At 43.2% G+C, this 24,124-nt stretch overlaps 1 protein-coding gene and 2 non-coding genes across 24 annotated transcripts in view; all 3 read right to left on the bottom strand.

The window, feature by feature from the left end:
- Nucleotides 1-24,124, bottom strand: part of SDHAF1 (succinate dehydrogenase complex assembly factor 1) — a 172,136-nt gene that overhangs the window by 116,185 nt on the left and 31,827 nt on the right. For 17 of the 22 annotated variants that reach the window (XR_011280651.1, XR_011280644.1, XR_011280645.1 and 14 more), the window contains one exon: nt 10,186-10,273. The exons of 3 other annotated variants lie outside the window; for them this stretch is intronic. Coding sequence is in view for 5 of the 19 variants with exons in the window: in XM_069627432.1 (XP_069483533.1) it covers nt 10,186-10,273 (88 nt within the window). In the remaining 14 variants the exon portion in view is untranslated. Of the gene's footprint in view, nt 1-10,185; nt 10,274-10,798; nt 11,039-24,124 lie in introns of those variants that run through there. 2 more of the 22 variants (XM_069627436.1, XM_069627433.1) reach the window with 2 other exon arrangements.
- On the bottom strand, nt 9,926-10,017 carry LOC138512414 (small nucleolar RNA SNORA47). The gene has a single exon (XR_011281243.1). It is a non-coding gene; the product is annotated as a small nucleolar RNA SNORA47 (small nucleolar RNA).
- LOC138512418 (small nucleolar RNA SNORA47) lies at nt 24,021-24,112 on the bottom strand. The gene has a single exon (XR_011281246.1). It is a non-coding gene; the product is annotated as a small nucleolar RNA SNORA47 (small nucleolar RNA).

The raw sequence follows: 24,124 nt of genomic DNA, 5'->3' as shown, positions 1-24,124 counted from the left end.
AACATTAAAAGACTGACACCGACCCCCACCACGTATGCACTTACTTTTAGAAACTAGGAAATTAGTGAGAGAGGATAGGGATAGTACCTCTACACTCCATTTGTAGTCGGCACACCAGCACCTACTAGGGCTGGTAGCCCTGTAGGTAAGTAACCTCCTGCACAGTTTCTATCTAGTTAGCACTAGGGATTCAGTGTTAGGAATAGCTTTTTAACAAATATCCTTCTGTCAATTTTGTGATATAAAAGTTAAGGTATAGACGGGAGGTGACCACCTTTCGACTCTAATCTGTTAGATTAGAGTGACTGAGCAGCCAGACATCTCAAGAAGGGTAAATGTGAGCTGTAGAGATGCAGATATTCACAGTTACAAGTATCCAAATAACACTTGTACTCGGTTTTCTAGTAAAATAAATTTTTTAAGTAAGCTTTCGGTTTGTCTACTTTCTAATGTAAACATTTTTATGTTCCCCTTTCTACAATTCATGGCTGGTGGCAGTGGCTTACTTTTTCCTACCATTGTGTGTTTTTACCGCAGGCCGAAACCTCAGCTGCAGTATTGCACCCACGGGTACCTATTTTGGCAAAAAAGGCCTGGTCTTTTTTCACCATTTCTTGTTGTAAAGGTCGCCGGTTTGGTGCCTTTGTTTGGTCTTTGGCGGGGTTCACTGCTGAAGCCTGCCGCTGGCTCCAGTGTGTCTGGCAGGGCAGGAAGCGAGGGAGGTTCACAAAACTGTGCTTAGTCTACTTGGTTACAGGAATGCAACCAAAGGTGATGGGCTGGCTGTCCTTTGAGACAGCCACCCTGCAGTGCGAATGACAGCTAGGCTGCAAATTAATGGGAGAAACCTGCATGAAGGGTGAGGTCTTTTGCTTGGAAGGCAGAGTTGACCACTGACGAAGGAATCCGAAGAAGAACTTGGAAGAGACACTTGCTGCAACTCCTGGACCATTGGTTTTCCCAGTGAAGACCTGCTGCAGTGCTGAAGCTCCGAATTCGCCTCGACAAGAGAAGCCCTGCAAAAGTCTGACTTTTCCCATTGGGTTGGTTGGACCAATCAACCAAGACAAACTCATCTGTAAATCCTCTTCAGGATAAGCATGCAATTCTTTCACAACATAGTCTCGGGATATAAAACTAAGCAGGGCCCTCCAAGGGTGGGAAAAAGCAGCAAGGTCATTCAGATCAATAGAGTATGAAATGAAAACCAGTTAATGCCCCTCGAGATCAAATACATGTGCCCATTAAAATTCTGAGGGCACAGTCTACTTGGATATTTCTTTTGAACAGAATGACTCCCAAATAGTATCAGCCCAACCATAGAACCTGCACAATTTAGGGCCATTTAGAGTTAGGTGGACTCTTGGGCTGGGATTCCAATTCATTGCAGTTACTGTTGTGTGCTGTGTCTCCTAAAAGGCAAAATGCGAGAAAACCAAAACACCTCCCCCGCATTTTTTAAATAAACACCTAACCACTTAAGGAAGAAAACATCGAAACAGACTGGTTTAAAAAAAGACCTTGGGGAAGGTGGAGGGAGTGCAGAGCACAGGCCATCTCACGCTAGCATTACATGCTCCGGGGAAAAGGGCAGACATTTTCAGGTAAAGACCAAAAAAAAGCTTGTACATACAATCATTTACTTCTCGTTACGCACCACATTCCCATAGGCCTCACAGTACACAAAAAAATAATACAGCACAGGACAGACAAAAGGGAGAGCCAAAAACCACTCTAGAACTCAAAACATGTGTTTAAACCTCACTCTTAAAAGCAGAGAGGGAAGTAGCTGCTCTCAGAGCCAGTGGGAGCACACAAAACTCTTTGGAGGCCTGCACTAGAAAGCTGCTGCACCAAACTTTACCAGTTTTAAATCGCGGCTCTTTAAATTTCAAGCCCTCGCTAGACTGAAGCAACCAAAGAAGATCAATGATCAATTGGTTAGTCAAGTTCACAGGTGGGTAGTGTCCAACACTTCTATGTAAGTGACAAGATTGTGCGTCTGATCCTGTGTTGGACAGGCAACCAGTGCAACATCCTTCTGGAGAACGTCTACACAGCCCAAAAACTGCACGCACAGCACCATTTTGACCAGTCTGCAGAGACGGACGATTAGCCTGTGTCGTGGCCACACAACAGGCTATTACAATAATCAAGCCTTGAGTTCACCAGAGCCAAGGCAAGAATGGCTCTGCTTTCAAGGGTCAAAAATGGCCCGAGTTGACAGTCTGACCACATAACCACAAGAACGGATATGAGACACCTGGGCCTTCATGTTCAATTCTGCGTCTAAATACTCAACGTTTTAACACAGTCTGACCACAATTTGGTTGTTAGCAATACTGAAGGAATTAGACAGAATCCATGACTGACCTTCTGAAAACACTGGAGCATCATAGAATTCTGTACATGGTCGCCAGATCGCTCAAGGACCACCCGAGTATCATCCACATAGTTGGTATAATAGAGACCCAGGTGGTCTAATATATCTAGCAGAGGTCTTCAGCGAAGGGGAAATGCAGGAGCCATGTGGGACACGAGTATTAATAAGACTAGAAGAAGATTGAGCATCCGCTCTACTCGAGACTCTAGGCCCAAGAAAGGAGGCTATCCATTTCAATGCTCCATTTTAACAACCCACTAGATACTTCAACCTATTGCCCAGAAAGGAATGGTCGACCAGGTCAAAGGCCGCAGAAAAGTCAAGGAGCATCAAGAATGCTGGATGACCCCTTTCCACTATAGCAGACAGTGGACTTAAGAACTAAAAGGACTGTCTCTGTCCCATGCCAAGCTCTAAATCCTGACTGGTGAATGCCTGAGATGTTCTTTTCCAGAAAATCTTGGAATTGCAGATAGGCCACTTGGACGATAATTCTTGGCCATAGTAGGATCCAGTGAACTTTTTTTCAAGAGGGGGATTATCCATACTTCCTTAAGAAAGGATGCACCACACCTTCGATAAAAGATAAATTAACCATTTTAGTGATCCATGGACTGAGAAATGCAATTGAATCCTTAATCACTACAGGGCATGTATCAGCCTGGCAGGATGTAGGTTTTAGATTTGGGACTATATTGATCATAACCATCTCAGAACACTGCTTAGAGTGGAACGCAACCATTAGTGGATTACCAGTGGCATAGTTTCCTGCATGTTTATTTTTAAGCCAAGTTGTTTTATATAAATGGCTTTCTGATGGCCGATGATTTTGTCAGAAAATTCTTCTTGGATCATCCGACACCAAGCAACATCATGCTTGATGTCATGGATCAAGGAGTTTTTACCCTCCACCTCCTTTATCACTTTGAACAATTGGTCTACTCTTGATTTAGCGTTGCCTATTCTGGTATGAAATATTTAGATTTTTCTTCCACGATGACCGATTTATAGTCATTTACTGCGTGCTTATAACTAGCAAGCATAATGGGAGAAGGTTTCTTCCGCCATTCTCTCTGTTTTCAGTGATCTGGATCCGAGGACGTATTGAACCAAGTATGTTTTACAGTCGGACATAATGACTTTAATTTCTTCTGGGGCCAATATATCAGTAGCCGAGGAAATGGCGAAAGATAACGGAGAAACCAACAAAGTCACATTATCAAATGAGTCAGGTGGCAGCAATAAATTACAAGAGGCATAGGACTTCAATTGATGCACATTAGGGGGTGGGGGAGGAGATAAGGGTTATGAAGATGAATCTTGGTTGAGATTTGACATTCACTTACTTCACTTTAGCATTGCACTCAGAAACCAAACTCTCAATGTTTTTTGGGTATGCATGTAATTAGGCATGATCGAGACATCACACCCGGGTACATTTTCTAACAATCGTTGATAGAAGAAAAGTGTCGCCAAGTGTGCTGTTTGGACCGGACTCTGATGGGACATTGTGAATAACGTGGACTTTCCTATCAGCAAAAAGGCTGTATGCGCAAGAGGAAGCCCTTTTTCTTCATGCGGCGAAACACTGCTTCTTGGACTTCAGCAACAACAGTAATTGTCCATACAAGCAATTATTAGTCTGTGGTGTTATGTGCCTGTGGGCTGGGCTGGGCTTCAGTGTGCTAGTAATGAGTTTGGGCTGGGCTGTTGACTCCTTCCCTCCCATAAGCCCTTTAGATTCTAAACACCCGCCCTCTGACGTTTCCTTTTTTCCCCTAGATGCACGGCGTGTCATACACACGCCCCCTCACCAAACCACACCCAGAAATACCTATAAAACCTGCATGAACGCGCATCCTGCATGTGCATCCAAGTGTCGCCAAGTGTGCTGTTCGGGTGGGCGGGTGAGGCGCGGTGAGTGGGCTAAACAACTCGGGTAAATACAGCCATTACCAACTCTTATTGATTTTCTGCTGGCGCATGACTAGTTTCCTCTCAGAGAGCCATTATTGTTAAAGTGCGAGCCTTTTTTTTTCTCTTCTGCTTTCCCCCTTTTTTTCCCCTTCCATTTATTGATTTTATAGAATCCCGCCTCCATGTTTTTGCTCCCAGCCCTCCCCTCGTTATAGTCACTGCTTGAATTCAGAGGTGTGGGCGGCTATGTGGAGGTGAGGTGCCGGTTAATGGGAAAAGTGTGTTTTCTGTAAATTTCCAACATGGCCACAGTTTTAAGAAATGGGAAAATTTATCTTCCGACCCCAATTCCAAAAAACTCTAACATTGATCCATCAAATGAGGCCAAATGCTCCCCGGTATTAAATAACAGAAGTGATATGGCTAAACGAGGCTGAGAGGGAGACAGGATGTGATACAAATGAACAAAAAGAGAACTTTAAGGACGTGAGGGCAGACAGTGACCTGTTCGGGAATGAGGCAGTAAACAATCACATAAAAACTGCGATCATGTGAGATAGTTCACCTCCTGTGTAATGGCAAAGGTACATGCAAGGGACAGGGGAAATGAGTCAGAAGACTAGTATGACAAATTTACTCGTTTGACTCAAGTTTCCATTGTCAAGTTTCTGGAGTTTGAGAGACTCAGTCTGAACAACAGTCTGGAGCAACTGGTGGAGTCGGAGTATACAAAACTGGATGTATCAATGTCACAAACTGTGAAATTAGAACTGGGCAAACGTGTAATGCTCTCAAGAGGACCTTCCACCCCAGTCAACGCAGCATGTAATGGTGTTGACAAGGTTCATCTCTAATACCCCTCCTCGAATACAGACCCTAACTCCACACAGAATATTCTCCGCCAATGCGAAATTCCCTCTCCCCTCTGCATCAATTTTTTTGTGAGGATAGGGGTGAAAGAAATGGTCTTTGGGGGAAATACGGACTTGCTTACACAAGAGGGTGAGACGGGTCCAAGGGTGCATAATGAAATTTTGACTTCCGAGCCCAGAAATCATTCACCTCCGCCTAGGGGTTCTTTCAATAGTTCCCCAAAACCGGGGAACGATGACCACTTTGAGGAATCCTTGCCAGTAATCTCTAGGATATTAAATCTCCTGGGTAAGGGACATGAGTGGATCACTGGGAAATCAGAGATCTGAAACGGGTTGTATTAGACTCACAAGCCAAACTTAATCGGGTGGAAGGTTTCCTAATGGGCAAAATCGGTACCGATCTCAGGAGTGGGGAAACCTACTCTACCCCCTCCATGTGACAGCCAAATCCCAGAGTTCTCAGACTTGTGTACCCTTAAACAAATGACCAAGTTATAGTTTAGCAGTAACACCAACAACTAAATCAACAATGACTGATTTTTCTTTTGCAAATAACATTCTAAAAACATGTGATGAAGGGGAAACACAAATGCTAACGGTAATGAAAGAACTATCAAAAAATGAATAAAGTAGAGCAGGAAGTATGACTCTGATTCAGTCCTCTTCCATCAAAACAACTGGTGGGTAGGGTGAAAAGAACATGGTTATACTAAAATCCCCTCCTGGTCCTCCAGATAGCCCATCAGTCTCAACAGATCTTCTGGAAAAGTCCAAAGATGTAAAGAACTCACTTGCGGGCTCTCAAAATACAGAAGATGCATCAATGCAAGAATGAGAGGGCTATTCGCTTTCAAGACGCCAAAAACGATTGGCTCTGAAAGCAAAAAAAAAAGGCAGCTAAAGAAAAACCAATTTCCGGAAAAGGTACAAAGGTGCAAAGATTTGACAAACGAGGTGGCACGACGAGCTTAACGAAGAAAGCCAAATGGCTTTGCAGGTGCATAATGTTAGCCCTGTCCTAAACCCTCCAAGTCCCGTCTTGGATAATAAAAAAATGTTACAAAAAAAAAAAATCACAAAAAACAAAAAAAATAAAAGATAGAACAAGGGGGGGACGAAGAGTGTTACAGGTGGAAACACAACCTCTGGGCCTGAAAACAAATCACTCCCGCCCAGTTTGAAGAGGGAGGACACTAAAGTAGTAAAACAGCTCCAATTATCTAACTTTTACACAGTACTGGAAAAAATCTACCTCAAGTCAAATTCTACCGCAGGAGATCCGAAATCAGAAAGAGGAAGTGCCAACGACATCTTTGGAATCTAATAGATAGGGCTTTACCTCTCAATCACGGGTCGGCAATCTGGATCCCCTACTAACAAGGAAGGTGGTCTCCTGGCTTCTGCCGGTCAAGGCTCCAAATTTAGAAACGGAACCAGCTAACAAAGAAAAGGGAGGACATGGACCAAGTATCACTGGGGTTAAAAACTGTCCCACAACAATCTAAGTACAGAGGAAAGATAAGTGACCTCCCAACGATTATTAAGAACATTTTATTGGATCTGTTACCAGATGCATCTAAGCTTAAAAAATCAGGAATAATGGGAAAGTCAAGAGGAAGAAAACAGTAACTTCCATCAAGACCACGAGGAGGCCTCCGCCATTAACATGCAAGGCGAGCAGTCTCTGAAATACCATACTCGGATAATCCAACCAAGTACGGGGGAGAACTCACAAAGGGTCCAAGGTAATTTATCTGAACAACCCTTTAATTCCAGCAAAAGTCAACAAAACATTATCAGGATGGGGATGCTAGTTCTAGTCAACAGCCAATACCACCAATCCACATTGAAGATAGTGACTTGCGTAATATGACCTGGCGGTTACTGGCACTTCCAGATTATCCAAGCATTTTTCTATATAATCTATGTGATATTGGTGGTCTGCCCTCCCTAAATAGGGCTTGCGTCCTCTCAATGTTTAATGAGACTCCAAAATTGAGACTAATCACCTCGACAGACCATCTGTCTGGTGGACTTTATTCACCCTTCGTGGATGGATTACGTGGGAATAGTCCCGAGGTCTCAAAACAGCTTTGACCTCATAATTCAGGAGACGGAGCATTTTAATAAGATGGGGTACGATATCCTTATCTTCAGTTATGGTTGGGACAGCAATAGGGACATCAAACATCAGAAACCCATCGCGCCACCAAGGCGGGAGGAGGGTCGCATGAGTAGGGATGTAAATATCCCGACAAGGTGAGGCGATGACCAAGATTGGAGATGGTTAGCACTATCCCTGCGAGAATCTATCTCTCAAATCCAAACCACGGAAAAGCTTTAGTTGTATAGTCCTTACGCAGAGCTGGCAAATCCTTTCATGGAACTCCAGGGGCCATTCAATTTTGATGACCTAAAATGTGGTGTGTACCAAATGTAAATTCATGGATCTAATTTGTATCCAAGAAACATGGTCGAGAGTTCCGCTTCATTTGGATGGTTTTGAATGTAGATACCAATACGCTACAAATGGGCCCCGTGGTAGACCATCGGTTGGCCTATTAACAGCAGTGAAAATAGCAAATGGAACACGCATAATGGAATCTCTAAATATTGTGAGAGGTATCTTAGTGACTATACTGGAATTTGAATGTTTGAGTCTTATGTTAGTAATGAACATTTACTATAATCCGCTAAAGAATGCAATGGAAAAAATCTTGCCATCCATTAATACTTGCCTTTTGAACTTGTTGCTCAAATATAGAGGTCTTGATATCATAATATTGGGTGATCTTAACTCAGAAATCAAATATGGCGTGGGAATGCTTAAGAGCATGGGTTCTATTTCCATTAGATCTATGGGAATTCCGGGACCGATAGATGGGCCTCCCTTTTCCACTTCTTGTAAAAGTATGCATGGGCACATCTGGTCCAAACTTTTCTATTCCTGGGGACTCACTCATATGAACTCTGTATTTGAAACCTCAGCAAATGAGCATACATGTCGAAAGGTATACAAAAATCACCATATGTTCCTATCAGATCAACTTGCAGCTCGCGGTGTTGACTTGTGTGGGTGAATCTTACTCAAGTGATCATAGAACCTTGGAGGCTAAACTGTATTGGAATTCTGCCAAACAGACCCAGGATTCCCTCCCAACTCCTATGATAGCGTCGTGCAGGGGGAATAGGATTAGGATTAGATGGCATGTTGGTAACATAGGGAAATTAAATGCCATCTTTCTCTATGAGCACCACTGCTGGTGTTTTCAAGATATGTGGATAGTAATGGCCTGCCTATTAATGGGAAAAAATCTGTTAAACTAATCGGAAAAAACTCCCCACTTTCAGATGGAAGATAGAGCGATACCCATTGCTTAAAGTTAGAACACTTTGTTATCTGGGCTTCCCTATCTTCAGTGGCTTCACTGTCCACATCTATTGGAAATACTACCTTGATAATGCAGACAAACTGATCTATCAAATGCAAAAGGTTGCTACTAAATACTGTAAGTATTCAGTGACCCCGGTAATCAAGTTTTACACTCTTAAAGTCTTACCTAAATTACTATATGGTTTTGAAATCTTACCATTTCCGACATATCGACTGGCCGCCAAACTGGAATCCAAAATCTGGCGGAAAATACTGTACTGTCTACCAAAGGGAGTTCCAATGTCAGCTATCCGCTTTGAGTTGGGCATTCTGTCACTAGACAATAAAATCAAGCTGAAAAGGCTAAACTTCTATCGGAATTTAATCATCGCTAAAGAGAACACCTTATATGCACTGATGGGTTGTAGATTGAGAACCGGTTGTTCGAATTCGAAGTGGTTGTTCAACCTTCAAATAGATTGTTTGAATTGTCTTGATCCAGTTTGTCTAACATTGGAGACTTTGATCCTTAACCCCTTGAGAGTTAAGGGAAAAACTTTGGATGCAGTCTATGGAAAGAGTTGACTCCTCCAGGATCTATAATCAGATCATTTATGATGGAAAAAAAATGGGTACACCGGAGTCATATCTAATTAAATTCCCTGACCCCAAAAGGAGGGCTGCCTATATGAGATTCCGCTTCAATGTTTTACCGATAGGGGAAATTTTAGAAATTCGCTCAGGTACTACACAGAGAATTAACTGTCGTTTTTGTCACACCTGAAACATTGAAGCATTGAAGCATTTGTTATTAAACTGTCAGGCATTGGTAATCCAAAGACTTGCAATCTTTGGTAAATTTGTTCTTGATCCCTCCAGAGTAGATATTGAAGATATTTGGTGGAATATACTTTATGGTAAACTGAATGCATTGAAATTGGCTGTGAAATTCTTGGACGAAGTCTGTAATCTGCCTGCAGCCAAATAATTCCTACAATTGAACAAATGTAAAAAAAGGAAAACTTGTCTGAAGAGATCATTTCTATATGTATGTAAATGTGGAATGGCATGACGTCAGCTTGGATGTATATTTTGTGTTAGAAATATGATTTTAATTGTTTTAACTGATCTTGAATCTTTTCCTTTTGTAAAAAAAAAAAAAAAATCTATCTTGTGTTCTTTTTGTAAAGGTTTATATTTTGTAAACCAAACAAATAAGAAAAAATGATAGAAGAAAAGAATCAACCTCTTTCAATTCATCAAGTTATCCAAACTCCTGTACTTATCTGCTCGATTACTGCTACTACCCCACCAAGCCCCAAAACACATTGAAAAAGAATGTAGTTGCAACATGCACTATAGCTTTTCACAGGACGAAAAGTCAGAGCTGCTTTTGCATTGCTTTACTTTTGGAGGTTATAACCAGTAATAAGTCGTATGAAGAACGGCTTTACCTTCTCAATCCTCCATCACCAATTAAACCAAATTTCATTACTGGACATATGACCCATATAGCGGCTGCAGTTTTCCTAGATGCCCTTTATGGAAATGGGACATCAAAAATACAAGTTGATGGCTACAGTGTTGAGACTGCACAGTTAAACATCTTAAGCATCTGCCGGGGATTTAACACATACCTGTGCTTGGATGTCGTGCCTATACAGGGCCTCCAGTGATACACAAAGCTCCTTCAGACCGCAGTTGCAGATTTTGTGAGAAATTCTCCTAAGGATAAATGAGCGTATGTTAATTATTACAATTCATTTTCCAACATTTATTGAGATGCAGGTTCCACAAATATGTAACAGATGGGTGTTGAAACGTGGCAGATGGTAGATCTGAAAGGTTTGGTCTTATGACCCCCTTGCCTTACAGATCCGCCAGAGCTCCAAGTGACCACGCAGTTGGTGACAGTGTGCAGTATAAAAACTTTTAACAAAGGCAGGTTGTCATCCAAAGATCCATTGTTGGGACTGTATAGCTTCCAATATAAATATTTCAAGCAGCACATTCAACGCTTACAACTTGGGTCATAAATGTTCGGGAAAGGCTTGAGGAAAATAAGAATGCTACTAGATTCCGCACACAGGGGAATTTGCCATTTTTTCATCCCCACGTGACAACAGCTCCCAGCTCTAAACCGTGGGACATATTACAGTGTTTTGCTCAGACACAGCAAGAATTAAGCTACAGCAATTTTTTCCTCTCCCTTCTTCCCTCCCTCCACCTGCCCAAGGGTTTGAAATTATCCGATGAGCAGGCGCTAAAACAAGCTACTGGGTGCGAGCATCACCCAGTATGCAGGAGCTACCACTGGGGAACCAGGAGCGAGCACTCAGCACACCGCAAATCTAGATTCCATATAAAATGCACACTAACTTTTTGTCCATTATGAACGATTAATTGTGTTTAAAGGTGTCCTACTTACTCTTCATTAGCATTCTCAAATCCTCAAAGTTAGTGCTAGCCAGATGGTGGCACCGAAAATATTGGGCAATTCGATTTTTGGGGCATCCAAGAGATTGTTGTGGCAGGCCTGTGGGGGTCTTCTGCGCATCTCCTTTTATTTTATCTCCACGAGAGTGGAGGGTTCAACATTGAGGGGAGCAGGGGCGACTTGGCTCCTGCTTTTGGCCTACGAGAGGATCGTTAGCTTGCCACCGACAGCTACTTTTTGGCTCTCCAGGCTAACTGGTGCCACACAAACCTACATTTGTGACATTAACATTGAAAGTTTTGGAATTTGTATAGAGAAGAATTCTAACATGTAGAAGAATGTAAAGCATAATGGATTAGAGAGAATGGACGGTAAGTTTGCATCTCTTTTACAGCATGCAATGTGCTCACTCCTGGTTCACTAGCAGTAGATTCTGCCTGCTGGGTGATACCGGACAACCAGAAGCTGGTTTCAGCTCCCATCAAATATTAAATTTGAACCCTTAATTTTATTGCTATGGGACACAAGCGTTAGCCCAATCCAGTAGTCCTACGTTTGGCAGCCATTTTTGTGAGTCATAATGTGGATCGCCTGCATAGGTGATGCGACACCTTATTTTGGGGACATGCAATGTGATCAGAGTTGATGGTTCTGATCAGAGTTGATGGTTCACATTCCTAATGTAGACGTTAGTAGCTTAGTATTGCATAGCTAGACTTGACTATATGAAATAATCAAATATTTAACATTAATTTATATGATGGTTTAAATTAATTACTTGAGTAGGTTGGTGTGGTTTAAATTAATTACTTGAGTAGGTTGGTGTAGTGTGCCATTATTTGCCTTTTAATGTTTGTGTTAAACAGGATTGTTAACGTTGGTTTGGAATTACATTTTTATGCCCACAACGCACATTACAACTCGAGATCTCACTGCAAGCATTTCAAAGATCGATATTCTTCCTTTGGAGTTGGGCAGTGAAGAGAGGGTCACCGGAATGGCCCTAGTGTTCCCTACACGTTGGCCAACCCCAAGGTGGACCAGTGTATTCCGCGTTTGGGAACAGAGATTCCCTTAGACAACCGTACAAACCCTATCCAGCCAATGTCGTTGCTGATACAGGTGCATCATCACTGGACCAGGTTGACTAATGAGAAATTACCAGCCTTGTGTATGGGAGATCAGGTCCAAGAGACCACCCCCCCCCGTTCCCTGCAGTCCCCTTCTTGTGATGTCCATGACTCGTCAGGGGGACCCCCCCCCTGCCACCAGGGCCCAGGTGGTGGGTGGGCCACTGGCCGACACATTGACCAAACATACTTAAGTTAGGTCCTGGAAACTATTTTGAAAACAAAGCACGCCATAAAGACATGATTCCTCGTGCACTGCAGCACGGCCCCCACCTTCAGAGAGTCCTCGCCTACCCCTGTTGCCTCCTCTCCCTGGCAGATCCGCTGAAAGCCCGTTCCCACGAACAATCGGACATGAGCTAGTGTTAGAGCAAACACTATCATTCACCTTCCGTAGTGCATCATTAGTAGTGCATCATTACCCTCAGCGTGACCCGGGTAGCGGGGCTGGCTTGGAAAATAACTGTAAATCGTCCTCGGTGAAACAAAAGCCTCAATATATATATATTTTGCATTACAATGATATTCCTTCTGTACGACCCCCCTTGTCAAAAATCTACAAATACTGTAAGAATAGAAGAATGTGTTATTGTGTGACAAAATTGTCACGATACTCAAACCCCCTCAGTCAGTGCCCCTGGCCTCCTACAATGTGCTTCTCTAGGGGTAATGTAAAGAGAGTGATATCAAGTCCTTATGTCATGATTACCCTGATGCTGCTAGAGTGCAAAGGAACACAAGCGCAACAGTATTACAAGCTCATGTAAATTGTTTAAAGAGATACATGGAATGCCATCAAATGTGAATGTACAGGGTTAACGTGTATTACTGCTGTCAACCATATTGGTCTGTTGCTCCTGCGTGCTCCACCAACCCTAATGCTACCTCACGTATCGCGTTTACCATATCATGCAAGAGCTGCTATTTTTGCATATACTCCCCCTGTAGTGATCAATAGAAATGTTGGTATAAGTTAACATGTTTGAAAAGACTATGTAACGGTGCAAAGAATATAGACGTGTAACCCTTTAGAATATCAATAAGCATTATACGAATCCCTTTGTTTTCAACATAATTTGCAGTATACAAGAAGAGTATCATCGTGGGCATATCCAAGGTCACTTCCCCTCCCTTCCCATTGAAGCCTGCCGGAGAAAGCAAAGGCCTGAGCTACACCGCCTCACCTCCCCCAATTCAGCTGGAGCCGCTTCAAGCATTCATGTTCCCCCACAGCTCACTTGGCCGCGGCCAGCCACCTGAATTATTTACAGCCCAGCAGTAAAACCTGGCCACAACCAAAGGTGCCCCCTCATAGGTCCCACGACCCACCAGTTCACCCCAGATTAATGGCGCTTGTAGAATAAGACACCTAATATTGCACCAACATTGTGTAAAAGCATCTGTCATTACTTCTAACGAGAGCTAAAGCTCGGACAGCTCACCCCATGGCCCATGATACCTAGTCAACAGGAGAACAGTAACCATGTATTGATGTATCGTTAAAGTATTCCCCCCCAATGTGCATTCCTCCTGTGTTGTATTAACCTGTAGAATAACCTATTGTAGGATTTACAGGACAACTGACATTGCAGCATTGAATGAATGGGGTGTGCATGGCCAGGGCAGAAAGCCAAGAAAGACGTCCGGACCACGCCTGGCCCGACAGCACCTCCCGGATGAGCCCAGCTGACCCTGCCCACCCCACGTTGGCACCCGGCGGTGTTTACCAACCACGAAGCGACGCATCACAGCTGCACATATAGTAGACGCCACCCAATCCCCATGTACATGTGCCCCCTATAGTGTGTAGGTGCCTATGACACTTTTTGTAAATATAAACGCCTGTCTTTGCGATTGTCAGACAGAGCGCTCTCGGAGTGCAGAGTTCTTTGCCTGCCCTATTTGACTTAGATAAAACTTCCCTTAAGCTCACCCGCACTTGGTCCTAGCCTTATTCCCATTTTTGGGAGAGTCCATTATTGCCTCTCATTGCGGGGAGGGTTGTGCTATTTGGGGACGCTCGCCTTCACTTGATGATGTCAGTTAGTGACAACACGACATAGCAGCGTTAGTCACAAGATAAACTTGCATGCCTGCAAGAAATTAGACACACATGCATACACCGTTCTGTAGATAGAGGACAGATACATACTGTCAGAATCCTTTCCTTTTTCACTAGCCAAATGGAGAAACGCAAGAAAGCAAAGTTCACCCAGAGCAAGCTTGCAACCGCTTATTGCCACTAACCATATGGAGCTACAGGAACGCATAAGTAAATACCATATAGGGACTGTAGTGAATTTACATGAAGAATGAGGGGAAGAAGAGATGCAGACCCGCAGCGTCAAGCCCAGAGCCAGTGCTCGAAGCCAAGGACAAGGGCATTCCTGGCTCCTGGAACAGGGAGCCACCTGCAAAATAACTGAATAAAATCCTCAGTTATTACAGACCAAAAAGCTCAATTTTACAGTCCTCACCCACAGGACTCAGCCCAGCCGAACAATGGGCATTTACCAGCGAAGACAGACAGAATTAGAACACCTAAATCCTGGGGTGGTGTATGAGGATACGAGGGCCAAATGGTAGTCCTGCAACCCTGCATCCATTTAATAGATCGTTTTTGGGGAAGTTGGGGGGTGGGGAGTTGTTATAATGTAGTTTTGTCTTATGTCACTGGCCTGGATTGTTTGACGTTAGAATGTTGATGCATGAATGCAGCTCAGGAGAATGTTGGGTGTATCTGAGTGAATGTTCTGTGAGTGTCAGTTGGGGGCCTGAGCTGGAGTGTGAAGGATGGCCGGTGGGTTTTCTGCTGTACAGGTATGTCTTGTCTCCTGTAAATACCCTCAAGAGAAACTGGATGATGTACATTTGTAATTATGTAAATAAAGCTGCCTGGATCAAACTCAATGACGCCACAGCAGGTCCAAAGTGGATAAAGTAAGTTTGAGAGCAAGCTGCTAAAAGTATTTGGTATAGTGTACATTGTTGGGAAGCACATTTCACTGAAATTTGTTAGTGGAAAACGTTAGTCATAAAAAATCCATTAATCACATTGCGAGGAACTGCATAGTTTTCTAAGAAAGGGGCGCTCCATATGGGTGAGAAATTATTGTTTTGTGTGATAAGAAATATGGAGGAATTTAAACTTTATGGGTTTTCACGGGAACTGTTGGACAATGCGAATGTAATAAAATGAGCATGGAGCATTGCATCTAAAAGTAAATGAAACATTCTTCTAAATTCACAGATTATTATGATAATGTGTGGGAAAAAATGTAGGACTTTGGTATTGAACTGTGCTCGGCATATGTTTTAAGAATATGGCCCTTATCAAGCCATCCACACAATTATTAAAATTGCATGGATTGCATCACTAAGTATTTTTAAAGACATTTTATAGTGGATTTTGGGAAATTGCACAACATTTTTTTATTGCAAAGATATGACAGAATTTTTGGAGAATTAATGCAAATAAGGAGTTATTTTTTTTACAATGCAAATTGGTGAAGGCAAAAAAGGTCTGATTTTATAGAGGTCGTATTTGTACTCAATGGAGGCGACATCCTATGTTATGTGTTATATAGTTCACAATCATAGTTGTTGTGGATATCAAATATGAGACAAAGGATTTTACAGATAACCTGAATGTTTTGTTGGGCCGTTTTGTCAAGCGTGTGATGTGTTGGGCCCTCCGTTATGAGAAAAGTGTCATCCAAGTATAATTAGTGTAGCAAAGTTATGTTTGAAGTCAGGGTTTTGAGATTTTATTGGTAAGGAAAAAGGTACGCTCAGACATGAGGTACATATGGGGAAATTATAACAGGTATACTCAAAATGAGGTACTGGAAATAGAATTGGCCAATCAAAAAAAGGTTGTGCCCATCTGGTGAGTACAATGAAACTTACATGATGAAGTTATCAAACAAAGGTTTGGTGTTTTAAATGAATTTAGTTGGTAGTGAATTAAAATAGCGTTCAACTGAATAGAGCAGTTATGGCTAGTGGGTAAATTGAATTATATAAGAAAATGTATACATACGTGTCATGTCCTGCAGGTTGTATTTAGTTTGGTAATGTTCTCAAAGTTTAGCTCATATTTTAAAAATTGCAATGCTGCCAGGAGCACAATAAATGTTGTTTCATTGTGAGCGAGTCTGGTAGTGTTGTGGTTTGGTTGTGGTTTGACGCATGCATGAGTATACTGGTAAGGATGTACGTGGCGTGGGTGAGATGAATGTGCTCGCCTGTTGAGAGGTTGCACCTTTGTGTGTGCTTCGTTCCACCGTCCCCGTATACGTATGTTTGCACTGAGCGACTAATCTGTGGGGTGTGTGTGTGTGGCGATAAGTGGGAGCCGGTTGTAGCTGATTGAGTTTTGGTTGTGAGTGTGTGATCAATGCATCCCTCCTGTAAACGTTGTCTTGTTGTGGCATCACCCCTCTCCTGCATGTTAGTCTGGATTCCCAGGACAAAGTTCTGTTGGCTCTGCTCACTGCTTGTGTTGCATCCGGGTCCGTAGTGTGTCAACCCGTGCCCCCCCCCACCAACCCCCTCCTGTTCCCCACCTGTATGTTTGATTTGTTCCCTTATTGGATTGGTTTGTGCCAGAGTGTGGCGGGTCTGGACGGAAGGATGTTGTTGTGTCGGAAGGTTTGTGTCATGAGAAAGGGTTGAGTCTGGTATGAAAGGGAGATGTTGTGATGGTTGTGTCAGGGTATGAAAGATGTTATGAGCTCAGGAGAATGTTGGGTGTATCTGTGATGAATCTTGTCTCCTGTAAATGCCCTCAAGAAAAATTGGATGATGTACATTTGCAATTATGTAAATAAAGCTGCCTGGATCAAACTCAATGACTCCACAGCAGGTCTGTGTCCCGAATCTCAGCTTTACCACATCCAATACACTTTATTACAGGAGTCTCAAGCGAACCCATCTGACGCGGGAAGATGAATCTAACAACTCGTATAGGGGATCTCTACAGGTGTTATTACCTGAGCTACCCACTGGGTTTGGTTCTTAGTTTTTTTTGTGAAGGGTTCTGAATTGTGATGTCATTACGAGATAAAAGCTTAAGACAAGCTCATGAGGCGCGATTGCTGGAGATTGTTATTTCCTGTATGATCCCAGTCTGTTTGGGAAAGGACAGTTCCAACTTGCCCCATGACAGAGTCCTCCGTCATTGCCAGGGGAGGGCTTGATGGGCACTGGGTACTCTGCTAAGCTGCGATTTTGTGGTATGAACCCCCCCAGTCCTCTGGCATACCTTACGAATCGGTAGCAGAGGACGGTTTGCTACATTTGATCAGCACAGAGCCATCGCTTCTGTCGCAACGCCTGGCGGGCTGGGAGGTGACCCATGGAAAACTAGGACCACACGGAAAGTGCACCCCGTGAAGAGGCTGCCAGGAGCCACCTTGGTGAAAATCCTGTCCATGGGACCCCCAGCAGACCAGAAGGGTGGAGTGGTAGATTTGGGGAAGAGTCTGATGCCGAGCGATGTCAGCAGTTCACGGAGTGCAAGTATAGAGACTCAGCCATACGGCAACTAGGGGAAGTGGTGAACAGATGTGGGGTAGTGCTGAGTTTTGGGTGGTAAGACGTAGAAGTGGATGGATATTCATTGTCTGTGGTTGGGGAACATTCGATCTTGAGGGGGATTAGTTGCCCAGACGATTGACTCAAGGGTACAGATGACAAAATCATGTAAATATTTGATTTCCTGTGGGTTGGACGTTGTAGCTCGGGTCATGGATGATGGTATCCCAGTGTATAGGGCTTAGCTAGCTTGAATCACGTAAGGTGTTCTTATGGTTAAGTCTTGCAGAGGCGTTGTTAGGCAAGAATTGATGCAGTAACCCTGTGGGAGACTAGACAACCCTTGTCCTCTTGGTATTCGGTAACCCACCTATTGGTGTAGGCCTGTACTATACAAGTAGGTAGTGACTGAGCAGGCAGGCTTATCTCAAGAGGGGTAAATGTGAGCTGTAGAGCTATATGATATGGCATTTGTAAAGTGCATATACACAAGTGTTTCAAGGCGCGAGCAATGAAATCCACAAATACAAGTAGCCAAGTAACACTTTAAAATACTTGCTCAGGATAAACACAAAGCCAGTAGATTATCTTGAGAGATGCTGCTTACACACTTACTACACCCTGAGTTGACTTCAGTAACTAGGACAGTAATTGCATTTATATATCACTAGTACACTTGGTAAAATCTGAGGTTTGTAGAAAGGAAAGGTTAAGGGAAGAAAAAAGGTTGAACAGGTTCTCAGAGCATGTGAGCACTTTCTTCCAATGAAGTCTAGATAAAAACCCTTTCCCAGCAATATTAGTTTATAAACAATGCATCGCTGTTAGGGAAGATAGTATGCAGTACCCTGTGGGAGACTGCACCAGCCTTGTCCTCTTGGCAATAGTTAACCTAACCTTTGGTATAAGCACGTACTACACAAGTTGGTAGAGTGAATGAGCAGCCAGGCTCATCTCAAGAGGTGTCAATGTGAGCTGTAGGGTTATAACATTAAAGTGACAGGTATTCAAATAAACACTTACGCTCAAGGTTTCTTGATTAAATAATTATTTATTAATTTAACAGTCAGTTGAATAAGCCTTTTTTTTTTTAGAAGGGAGCAAAAATGTAACATATATACTTCAAAAATACACTCTCAGTTTCAATAAATCAGTAGATACCCTTTTGGGATGGCACACAGGCACTTCCTACACCCGGAGGGGACTTGTAACAAGGACACATTAATATATCACTGGTACATTTAGAGCAATACTCAGTTAGGTGTCAAATGGAAATGGTTAGAGGGAGAAAACAATGGTTAACAAGTTTCTCAAACTGGTAAGTACTTTTGAACACCCCTCCCCCCATAAAATGTAGATGAACCCCTTTGCATCTATACGAGCAAAGAATGTATGCATTTGGAGGGACAGATCAAAACAAAGTCAGTGGTGAGAAGAGTCCATCAAGGAGCCAGGACAGCCAATGTCATTTGAGCAAAATCTAGCGGAGCGGAGGTTCTTCTTGAAGGTAAGTAAAATGTATTGCAGTATGTTAGAGAGTTTTAGTCTAGAAGATGCAGTAAGACCGGTCTAAACAGAGCAAGCAAACTACACAGCAAGAGGCAAGTACCCCTTAGTTCACAATACCTTAGGTCTGACGAAATTTGTTCCAGCTGGCTTCTGTTCCTGTTGTAGTATGGCAGATCCTGTTGTCCCTGGGCATCAGCTGTGGGGACAAGAGGGAGGACGTCTGGAGGACTCCTGCACTACGATTTGAAGGTTGGGAGCAGCAATGGACAAAGTTCAGATCAGCAGCACTTTGCAGTTTCAGCTTCTCGTGAATAGCACTGCTGCGGTTCTTGGAGCCAGTTTTGACTTTCCTTGCTTCTCAAAAGCACTCTTGAGGTGGCTCAGGCTTGGTCAGCCCTACTTCTAGGGAGATCTTCCTGGAGCTTGGGTCCGGCTCAAAAACGGTGCACTCGATTCTGGTGTTCCTCTCCCTGGCAATCGGTTCCTGCAGAAGAAATGGAGGTACAGCCAGCTCTGAGAGAACGGCTTGGGGTCGATAACCCAACCCACCATAAAAGGTGAGGTCTTTTGCTTGGAAGGCAGAGTGGACCACTGGATGAAGGAATCCGAAGAAGAACTTGGAAAATACACTTGCTGCAACTCCTGGACCATTGGTTTTCCCAGTGAAGACCTGCTGCAGTGATGAAGCTCTGAATTTGCCTCGACAAGAGAAGCCCTGCAAAAGGACGACTTCTACCCTTGGGTTGGTTGAACCAATCGACCAAGGCAAACTCATCTGGAAATCCTCTTCAGGATATGCATGCAGGATATGCATGCAATTCTTTCCCAACATGTTCTTGGGATATAAAACTAAGCAGGGCCCTCCAAGGGTGGGAAAAAGCAGCAAGGGCATTCAATTAACAGCAGATTGAATAGAGTATGAAATGAAAACCAGTTAATGTCCCTTGAGATGAAATACATGTGCCCATTAAAATTCTGAGGGCGTGGTCTACTTGCATATTTCTTTTGAGCAGAATGACTCCCATAGTATCAGCCCAACCATAGAACCTGCACAATTTAGGGCCATTTCGCGTTTGGTGGACTCTTGGGCACGGATTCTAATTCACTGCAGTTACTGCTGTGTGCCGCGTCTCCTAAAAAGGCAAAATGCGAGAAAACCGAAACACCTCCCCCGCATTTTTTAAATAAATGGAACACCTAACCACTTGAATAAGGAAGAAAACATCAAAACAGACTAGCTCAAAAAAGACCTTGGGGTAGGTGGAGGGCGTCCAGAGGACAGGCCAGCTCACACTAGCATTACATGCGCCGGGGAAAAGGGCAGACATTTGAGGTAAAGATGAAAAAACCCTTGTACATACAATTTACTTCTTGTTACGCACCACATTCCCATAGGTCTCAGGTACACAAATAAAAAAAATACAGCACAGGACAGAAAAGGGAGAGCCAAAAACCACTCTAGAACTCAAATACATATGTTTTAACCTCACTCTTAAAAGCAGAGGGGGAAGTAGCTGTTCTCAGAGCCAGTGGGAGCAGATAAAACTTGGAGGCCTGCACTAGAAAGCTGCTGCCAACAAACTTTACCAGTTTTAAATCACGGCTGTTTAAATTTCAAGCCATCGCTAGACCGAAACAACCAAAGAAGATCAATGATCAATTGGTTATTCAAGTGCAGAGGTGGGTAGTGTCCAACACTATATAAGTGACAAGATTGTGTGTCTGATCCTGTGTTGGACAGGCAACCAGTGCAACGTCCTTCTGCAGTCTAACGTCTATGCAGCCCAAAAACTGCACGCACAGCACCATTTTCACCAGTCTGCAGAGACGGAAGATTAGCCTGTGTCGTATCACACAACAGGCTATTACAATAATCAAGCCTCGAGTACACCAGAGCCAAGCAAGAATGGCTCTGCTTTCAAGGGTCAAAAATGGCCTGAGTTGACAGTCTGACCACATAACCACAAGAACGGATATGAAACACCTAGGCCTCCATGTTCAATTCTACATCTAAATAGACTCACGTTTTAACACAGTCTGACACCACAATTTGGTTGTTAGCAATACTAAAGCTCTTGAAGGAGGCATCTAGTTTAGTGAGACGTTGAACCGCCGCAACAACCAGAAGCTCTGTCTGGTCATTTAGAGTCAAGGAATTAGACAGAATCCATGACTGAACTGCTGAGCATCATAGAATTCTGTACATGTCGCCAGATCGCTCAAGGAAAACCCGAGTATCATCCGCATAGTTGGTATAATAGAGACCCAGGTGTCTAATAAATCTAGCAGAGGTCTTCTGGAGATATTAAAGAGCGAAGGGGAAATGCAGGAGCCATGTGGGACACTAGTATTAATAAGACTAGAAGATTGAGCATCCTCTCTACTCTCGACACTCTAGGCCCAAGAAAGGAGGCCATCCATTTCAATGCTTCGTTTTACAACCCACTAGACACTTCAACCTATTGACCAGAAAGGAATGGTCGACCAAGTCGAAGGCCGCAGAAAGGTCAAGGAGCATCAACAATGCTGGATGACCCCTTTCCACTATAGCAGGCAGAGTGGACTTAACTCATGAGTTAATGGCTGTCTGTCCCATGCCGAGCTCTAAATCCTGACTGGTGAATGCCCGAGATGTTCTTTTCCAGAAAATCTTGGAATTGTAGATAGGCCACTTGGGACGATAATTCTTGGCCATAGTAGGATCCAGTGAACTTTTTGTCAAGACAGGGATTATCCATACTTCCTTAAGAAAGGATGGACCACACCTCCTATAAAAGATAAATTAACCATTTTAGTGATCCATGGACTGAAATGCAATTGATTCCTTAATAATTACTACAGGGCATGCATCAGCCTGGCAGGATGTAGGTTTTAGATTTGGGACTATATTGATCATCACCGCTTAGCGGTGATTAGGAGAAGGATTTGGCCTTGGTGAACAGGATATATATCTCATCATCCAGGCATGGATGGCCACCGACTGTATGCTTGAATGATGACAAAACAGAAATCATCATCCTGGGCACTCCCGCGACCCTCAAAAAACTCAGCCCCGAATACTCCGCATTCAACATAGACAACAATATTATTACTGTCGCCAAGGAGGTTAAAACTCTGGGTTTCCATCTAGACTCCACTCTCTCCCTCAACAAGCAGGTCAATGCCTTGGCATCGGCTACGGCATACACATGCCTGCTCTAATCAACTTGCAAGTCCTTCCCGTCACAGGACAGTTGCATCACCCTAGCCAGAGCCCTCATCTTATCCAGGCTGGGCTACTGCAACACTCTATACATAGGAGCCAATAAAGAAATCAAAAAAATCCAACTCCTACAAAATAAAGCGCTGAGAGCAGCCCTAGTAATCCCCAAGAGAGTATATATCTCTAATACTAGAAGAGCCAACAACTGGCTCTCCACTCATGACAAAATAAAACTAAAAAATGCCTCCCTCACCCACAAATGCTTGAACAATGCAGCACCCAGTTACCTAGCCGATAGATTCACCTTGAAGCCTACCTCATGAATCACCAGACTCACCAACTACCTCTGGGTCCCCAGATAAACGTGCACAAATCGGAGGCAGCAGCTTCCAGGTCAAGGCAGCACTCCTATGGAACTCGCAACCATCCCCTCTAAGACTCGATCAAACCCATCACAAGTTCCGCCAGAGCATCACCAGCTGTCTCAAAGATGCCGACATCTAGCCACACACCTTGCTGACTTTGCCCGGCAACTCCGTCTACACTGCATGCACCAACCACACCAACTACTGTGTAAAACTATGCATGCCTCAATGTACCTACCTGCATACATCGTAATTTTATTGTGTATATATCGTAATTTTATTGTGCCCACATGTAACCAATCGGCACCTGCACACAAATGCATTTCACATGTTGTAACCAAGCTTTGAATATCCTTATGCCTTGCGCCTGAATACCCTCGGGTCTGGAGCGCACTACAAATAAACCAAACCGTCTCAGAACACTGCTTAGAGTGGAAAGCAGCCATTACTGGATTACCAGTGGGATAGCTCGAAGTTTCCTGCAGGTTTATATTTAAGCCAAGTTGTTGTTTTTTACAAGTGGCTTTCTGATGGCCAATGATTTTGTTAGAAAATTCTTCTTGGATCATCCGACACCAAGCAACATCATGCTTGATGTCATGGATCAAGGAGTTTTTACCCGCCATCTCATTTATCACTTTGAACAATTTGTCTACTCTTGATTTAGCGTTGCTTATTTGGGTATTAAAATATTTAGATTTTTCTTCCACAATGACTGATTTATAGTCATTTACTGCGTGCTTATAACTAGCAAGGTTAATGAGAGAAGGTTTCTTCACCATTCTCTTTTTTCAGTGCTCTGGATCCGAGGATGTATTGAACCAAGTATGTTTTACAGTCTCGGACTTAATGACTTTAAAATTTCTTCTGGGGCCAATATATCAGTAGCCGAGGAAATGGCGAAAGATAACTGAGAAACCAACCAAGTCACATTATCAAATGAGTCCGGTGGCAGTAATAACTTAATTACAAGAGGCGTAGGACTTCAATTGATGCACAGGGGGGAATAAAATATGGATTATGAAGATGCGTCTTGGTTGAGATTTGACTATCACTTACTTCACTTTATCAATGTTTTTTGGGTATGCATGTAATTAGGCATGATCGAGACATCACACCCGGGCACATTTTCTAACAATCGTTGAGAGAAAAGAATCAACCTCTTTCAATTCATTAAGTTATCCAAACTCCTGTACTTATCTGCTCGATTACCGCTACTACCCCACCAAGCCCCAAAACACATTGAAAAAGAATGTAGTTGCAACATGCACTATAGCTTTTCACATGACGAAAAGTCTGAGCTGCTTTTGCATTGCTTTACTTTTGGAGGTTATAACCAGTAATAAGTCGTATGAAGAACGGCTTTACCTTCTCAATCTTCCAACAATTAAACCA

This window comes from Ambystoma mexicanum, chromosome 6p (genome assembly GCF_040938575.1).
Source record: "Ambystoma mexicanum isolate Mex_15411 chromosome 6p, UKY_AmexF1_1, whole genome shotgun sequence".
Lineage (NCBI taxonomy): Eukaryota > Metazoa > Chordata > Amphibia > Caudata > Ambystomatidae > Ambystoma > Ambystoma mexicanum.
The sequence above is the reverse complement of the archived record's forward strand: the minus strand, read 5'-3'. Positions and strand labels throughout refer to the sequence as shown.